The 7,500-nt window shown below is 31.9% G+C and overlaps 1 protein-coding gene across 4 annotated transcripts in view; it reads right to left on the bottom strand.

Moving 5' to 3' along the window:
* Positions 1-679: 679 nt before the first annotated feature.
* The window catches only part of LOC125031249 (regulator of microtubule dynamics protein 1-like), a 14,880-nt gene continuing 8,059 nt past the window's right edge, over positions 680-7,500 (bottom strand). For all 4 annotated transcript variants that reach the window (XM_047621897.1, XM_047621898.1, XM_047621900.1 and 1 more), the window contains exons 2-9: positions 7,168-7,243; positions 6,885-7,044; positions 4,685-4,862; positions 4,243-4,429; positions 3,957-4,068; positions 3,600-3,814; positions 2,884-3,117; positions 680-2,160 (exon numbers count right to left, since the gene is read on the bottom strand). In XM_047621897.1, coding sequence (XP_047477853.1) covers positions 2,095-2,160; positions 2,884-3,117; positions 3,600-3,814; positions 3,957-4,068; positions 4,243-4,429; positions 4,685-4,862; positions 6,885-7,044; positions 7,168-7,209 — 1,194 coding nt within the window. In that variant the 5' untranslated portion in view covers positions 7,210-7,243 and the 3' untranslated portion in view covers positions 680-2,094. The remainder of the gene's footprint in view (positions 2,161-2,883; positions 3,118-3,599; positions 3,815-3,956; positions 4,069-4,242; positions 4,430-4,684; positions 4,863-6,884; positions 7,045-7,167; positions 7,244-7,500) is intronic.

Below are 7,500 nucleotides of genomic sequence, written 5' to 3'. Positions count from 1 at the left end.
TAGTGTTACTTACATAATGAACAGCATAGTAGATACCAGAAAATATTTTTGAAAATCAAAGAAAAGGGTAAACAGGTGAGATAGGTAGTACTCGTACTTAGTACTTAGTACTTGTGGAGCCGTCTATGTGTAATTGCCACCCAATTAGCATGGGTGGCAAGACTATAATACCATGCCCACTGTCATAAAAGTTTATCTATTGTCTTTACACTTAGATGGCTTAACAAGTGCTTAGTCACCAAGGAGTCAGCTATTAGTCTTACCTATCTTGCCTGTTAACCCCCCTCCCTGATTTTTTAAAAGGTTCCTTTCTATTCTTTTATTGTCTTTGATGTTATTAACATTTTAATAACATTTTAATAATCATATCAATAAGAATGATAGCTATGTCAATAATAATAATATTAGAAAGAAAAGCACATTTTCCTGCCAACTGCTAGACTCCTTGGTGGCTTAACACACATGGAGCCATCTGTTTGTAACAAAACTCACAAAAATCTAAAGGGTACCGTACATAAGCCTGCTGACATTGGGTTAATAAAATTAAAACAATTAATAAATTAAACTCACAGTGGGCATGGCATGCATGTATGTGCCATACCTGGTGGCTTCAGGTTAATGTAGTAAACCATAAAAGAATGTACTGAATGATTATCTACTGTATATACAAAACACCAACAACTTTCCTTATATCTATTTACTTTGTGTTTTCTATTATTCTTCATTTTTTAGTAAATCTATGTTTCTGAAAATATGTCTAACAACTGAATATCGTATCTTTCCTTAAACATCTATAATTTCATCTATAATTTTTCCCTATACATGTTGACTGTTAAATCTCAACTTATTAATTCTATTGTTTCTATTATCTTTTATCTACTCATTTTACCTCAATTTTTACAAAAAGGCTAACTGTGGCTTGGTTTATTGCAAGACACTAATAGCTTAGAACCCAGAGCTGCAAAGTATAACTATTCTTTTCTTCAGTTGATTGTTACAATAGCAAACAAAAAAAGATGGAAATAAATTAATTAACAACAAACAACCAAGGAAATACACAACCCCACCATAAATAAATACACATAAATATTCACTCTGTAAGAGAATCAATATGATGAGACAAAATGTTTAATGTATGTGTGTATACATGGTACTTTTATTGATATACAATAATGTAGACTGATAGTAGACAGCAAGAGACTACTTAAAACTTGCTTAAGTAAAACTTATTCTGACCTAAATTCACTAGTAAATCTGCCAATAAACAGTACAGTGGCATTGTGTTATATACAATTATCAGGAGTTTGCTTATAATATATCATTTTCATGTTTTAATCTCTTTTTCTTTATTTCCTTTTTTGTTCTCTTGCTCTCTATGTCTATCAGTCTATTAGTCAGTATGTCAAGCTAAGTAAATTTTAAATGTGTCATTCCCCTCTCCATTCACACAATCATTCACCCACTTCACACGCTTAACAAGGAAGGCAAAAATAACAACAAACATACCCCTATGGACTGACAGAATCATATGCTTACAGAATACACCTATTCATATATTGATTCTTATTATTAAAGATCTTTTTTGTTACATTTTGTAGCTAAAACAGAAAGAATATCCTATATAATAACATCACAGACACTATGGTTGAAACTCAACTTACAAAACTATAACCTTAAAAACATGTACATACACCTGGTAAAGGATGTACTAACCTGTGGCTTACATCATTACAGTTTGTAACAATTTTTGGTTCTATATTGTCTTTACATCTCAAATGTCAACCTGGACTTGTTTTTGTTACTTTCAGATTCTTGTACTAAAATAATGGACATTTCAAACAGGAAACTTATTCTCTTCCTTAATCAACCTAATAAAAGTCTTGCATTCACCCTTTTCTAAAACTATACATGAACCTCAAGACTGAAGATTCTGCCAACCAGAATGTGGTGAGAATTTAAATTCCTGATTTCCTTACCATCTAAATGTGTTTATAGTAAATAGTGTAATATAATGTAGAATCCATTTCCTATAGTCTTTGCACCTATGAAGTTTTAACTCTAGTTTTGTCTATTGGCAGACTTGTTCTAATGAACTTAAAACTCAGGGTAGGAGGAGCATTTTCCTTGTAGTTCCAACACTTCCTTCTGTACAATTTCATCCTGTAAAATTAATTTCAAAAATGCTATAATTTCCATATATACACATAATATATATAATTTAAATAGGTCTATTTGTAATTTTGTAGTTCAAACCTCTCAAACTATCAATTCCCTTGAGTGAATATATAATCTGTTTACAATGGGTGACATGTCATTGCATCATGGCAAAAGATGCCAGATGGCCAGGAAGCTTGGCATGACACCTGGGGATATCACAATTAGGGCACTTGAAAAAAAAAATTAAGGCTGAGCACATTTTTTGGTTTAGTTAAAGTAGATTACATCTGGAAACATAAGACTAAGTAATATGTCATCATATTGAAATTGATTCTAACATTCTAACTAATCCTTTCCAAGTTCCCACATTTCTCATGTGACCAGGTTTGATATGATTGGTCAAGTGGGAGCATAAAATCTAGAATCATTCAAGGGATAATCACTTCTTGCTTAACTCTATAGAACCATGCCACATTCTTGCAACAGCTCTTTGAGCTAATTCATGCAAGTGATAAGACTGTACTGAAAATATTTTACAAGATACCAAGAGTACTACCACATGAATGGGTTGCTAAATGAATACTGGAATACAAACTGAATAATCAAATAAGCCATTCAAATACTTAATAACCATTTGAGCATCACAAAAGTTTAAAAAAAATATTGGAAGTCTATTCACAAATTTAAGTACCATACAACGCATTATAGCAATGAAACATTACTTACATCTGGTGTAATAAAAGGAGAGTCTGCTGCTTGCTTGAGCCAAGTAGAAGCCACAGAAAAATTCCCTAACTGTATGTTGCACTTTGCTATAAAGAGGCGGTTTTCCTTCCAGCCCGTTGGTCTCAGTTCCTCTGCTGCCATGAAATGATGCAAGGCCTCACTGAATGTGGAGGAAGGGACATTGCCAAAAATGGTTTTTGCCACCTTTCTCTCTAGCCAGGTGAGCTGAGATACCTGAAATAGTTTTCAGTGTGATCATGACAGGCCAAAAAAAGAGTGAAAATTGTTACATGCGGTTGTAAAAAGATACAGTCATACAGTCACTAAAAAATCATTTTGTCAAAATCTCCAGCTATATTTATTAATAAATGAATAATATCTTTAACTGGTGAGAAACAAATACACTTATTGTTGTTTAGTTACGTATCACATACTACATATATTATAGTTAAACATTCTTTATTCATCATACTGCTTTGTGATTATTTACATATGCTTTATATAAGAGGAAAAAAAATCACAATAACATAAATATTACCTGAATTAGATAAACACATTTACAATTTAAAATAACACTTTTCCAGAGTAAGCAATAAATCAACTACTGAATTTTCAAAGTATAACATTTTCTTCTAATTCAAAGCTAACAAAAAGTAACAGCACATCCAAATCCTTCCCCTCATACCATCCTATGTTAATATCTCCCACATGCCCACCTCGAAACAGAAACGACCCAACAGATGATGCAAAGTCGAGTCCTTAGGGTTGATCTGCAGAGCTTTGTCAATGTGTTCTTTAAACACATTTCCACTCTCAATGCGATCCTTCATTCCCATGTACTCCCCTCTCGCACCAGCCAAGATAGCATACCACTTGTGGACATCAGCACTATCTTGACACAACTGTAGTGCACATGCTGCATATTCATAAGCTAGCAAAAGAAAACATCAGTGAAATGAGGTTATGTAGTGAAAATGGACTATCATTATATACAAACATATTTTTAAGTTTTAAAGTGTTATTAAGATAACTGTGGCTTTTACTGAGAAAGAAATAACTGGTGACAATAATACCTTCATTAATTAATTGTTCCTTTTCTTCTGTAACACCAAGCTTTTCTTGAATCACTGCCATATTTCTTGTTGCCTTTGCTAACCGCCACAGAAATTCAGCATTTCTTGAATTCTGATTTGGTAAAAAGAAAATACCTTGCACTTACATTTTTAATTATTACATTTTTTTATTACATTTTTAATAAACAAATAGTCCTGCTTTTAACTTTCTTACTCTAAGCAACAATCATCATTTTTTTTTTTTTTTTTTTTTGAGAGCAAATGTACTGACTTTGCATATACCTACCTCATGTTCTTTATTCTTCAGCATAGAGTATGCTTCTGATTGATCTTCACTCCCCCCCTCTAGGAGTTGATCAATCTTATGCAAGAAAAGCTGGAAATCTTCATCATCTTCCAGAGACACTGGGGATATTCGTTCGATGTCGGCAGGTGGTGCATAGGAGGAGTCTCCATATGAAATCAGCACTGAACTGATTGGCATTAACAATTAAAGATGAATGAATTAGAAACTATATTAATCTAATATGAGAAATGACTATAATATGTATAATATCTATTTTCCTATACTGTTAATGGTGCTACAGTGGAACAATAAATCAAACTAAAAAACCTGTCTGCTTGTAATTTGGTCTCAACTTCCAGTTGAACTGAGTTATCTTATATTACTAAATCCTATTCAAGATATCTAAAAAAAATAAAGAAGGAAAATTTGTGTAACTGCCTACCCATCTTCAGGTGAGAGATCAAAGAACTCATCGTCATCTTCGTCTGGAGAAAAGTAGTCGGTATCAGTGGCCCGATTGTCACTGTCATATTCGCGTGCAGTCTTGTAGCTGCCGGATGTCGTGCTACTGAAACTAACTGTCTTCTTGCGGAATGGGGATACCCGAGTCGCTGATACTTCTAACAATGAGAATGACAGAGTTTTAAAAAGTGGATTTGTAATTTCATTCTGTAATACATATAATAAGAAAAAATGCTGTCACACTCTCTTTCACCTGTGGTTTCTTTCTTGCTGACTACCGTAGCTGGCTCTAATCTTAACATCGTTCTTGTTATCAAAGTCATCTAAGAGAATATACATGAAAAGGAAAACAGGTCACATTTCAAGTTAGTGTTCAGCAATTAAGTCAGAATTTCTACTTGTATCTACAACATTTATGTCCTCTTCCAAAGGCCACTTAAAAACTAAATTCCTAAAATCACTTTCTAATTTTCTTTGTACCTAGATATAAATGTAACTAGTCTATGAAGGCATGACTAATATCATCAAATAGTCTTTTCACAACCATGTGCACAATTTCCTGACTCTTTTGTGGAAGCCTTGGCAAGAAGCACAAACTGTTTAATGTCAATGAAAAAGTCAAAGGTTTACCTTCCAAAATATCTTCCTGTGTAAGACCTAGAAACAGTTAAAATATATGCTGATGATGTAAAATTAAAATAAATTAATTTCCTGTTAAATTACAAGATATCATACAATACTCACAGTCTTACTGAAAACTATACAAATAACATCTTAAAAATTAAAAACCTCACCATCTTTATCAAAATTAAAATCCTTTTGTGTCAGACCTTAATAGAAAGAAATTCTGCTTAGTAATTATAACATAGGAAGTACAATTAAAGATCTCTAATGTGTTAATAACTTGTATGTCAAAAGATATATAAAAATTCATAAAACATTTTTTACTTTCCTTTTCACCTAAATAATAATGCCTTGACATTTAACTTACATCTATATAGAGAAATATATATACATATATATATACATATATATATATATATATATATATATATATATATAGCTACCTTATCAATTCCCTTTATACTTTTAGAAAAATTACTTTCAATCTGAAATCACCTCATAAGGTTTTTATTTTCATATAACAAAAAAGATCAAAGTTGTATAAGAAGCATATGAAATTTTAAAAACTATAACATATATCAATATCTTTTCTATATTTCCCTTCTAATTCCACACAGTACTAGGAAAAATATCTGAACATCCTAAATGTCCAATGACTCTAATATACCTCCAAGAGTTTGTGCACTCATGACAAGTCATCAGCACTCTGCTAAATTTTTCATGACATTCCCATCAGCCGTCCCTCAGCTAAATTTTTTTATGAAGGTCATGTCACTTGGACCCAGTGGGATAACAAACCATCTGAATAAATCAGTGCTATTTTTCATATTTTGGATCTTTCTATAATATTACTTTTCAAAACATTAGATCAATTACAGTTATTTATGGCAAGTGATGTGAAGTTCATTTAATGACATGAGACAGTAAGTAAAACAGGATTTTTCAAAACTGACAATAATCAACTTTTCCCCTGTGTTCTGTCTTTACTGGTAACATATCCTGTATGCCTCTAAACTGCAATACATTAAACACCTGCTCCAATTATCAGAAGTTTTGCCTTCATAATATTTTATAAAAAGATATAAGGCTACCATGAAACTATATTATTCTAAATGAATATCCCTGAAATGACAATGAGCATTAAAAATCAGACAAAGAAATGTTGTCAGAAAAGGTAGCATATAAAGGAGGACTCATCTTATGATAATGAAAACTATATCTTTCAAAATGATTCAAATTGAAATACCAATAAAAAATAATAATCAGGTGAAGAAATGGTATCAGATAGGATACCATATAAAAGAAATCTCATCAAAACACCACATTTCTATGAATCTTGATAAAAATTATGAGTGAAAAAATGAGTCTTCAAATGTAAAAACTATTGTACAGAGATATAGAGGCAATGCATCTTACATAAACTATAGGTTCATAAGGCCTTTTTAAAAGAGTCCTGCATTTATTTACATGTATCTAAAATCAGTAAGATCACAAACATAAATCAGCAGGATGACCTCCGGGCAATGTGAATATAACAAAAGTACAATAACATTTACCAGTTTCTAAAGACGCCAGATCCCTTCTGACTTGTAAGATGGTTTCGTGCAGGCTGGATATTTGTTGGGTGAGGTGAGTGTGTTCATTGACCCGATTTATGACATAGGCCAACCCTGCCCCTACCACAACACCTGCACCCAAGGCAGTAGCAACAGCTACCTTTAGAGGAAACAAATAATAAAAAACATGTTATACAAAGTCTTTCATATGTGTATAAACTTTGCTAAGTATATATTTCAGAATGATTTTCTTTTCCATTTCTCAATAGTCTGATGTACCTACCTTGGAGCTAACATTAAATGTAAATGATTTGCTTCCACTCATCTTGCTGTCCTATTCAGCATCCCTTCATTCTTTCCTTTAAAAGAATAAAAGAGTGTTAATGCAATAATACAATACCACAAAATAATGAATATCTTAACCAGAATCATATTCCTTTATTAATAGTTGTGATTTTTATTTTCTATTACTCTAACTTCACACAAAAAGTAATTTTCATAATATATAATAATGATAATAGAAGTACAATTATAACTTTACATTAATCCTGCATTTTCTCTTCACATGAGCTATGGCATATCTGAACCTGTGAAAAAAGCTTATCAAACCCATATT

The sequence above is a fragment of the Penaeus chinensis genome, chromosome 12 (assembly GCF_019202785.1).
Source record: "Penaeus chinensis breed Huanghai No. 1 chromosome 12, ASM1920278v2, whole genome shotgun sequence".
NCBI lineage: Eukaryota > Metazoa > Arthropoda > Malacostraca > Decapoda > Penaeidae > Penaeus > Penaeus chinensis.
Note: the sequence above shows the minus strand (reverse complement) of the source record. Positions and strands in the feature narration are given on the sequence as shown.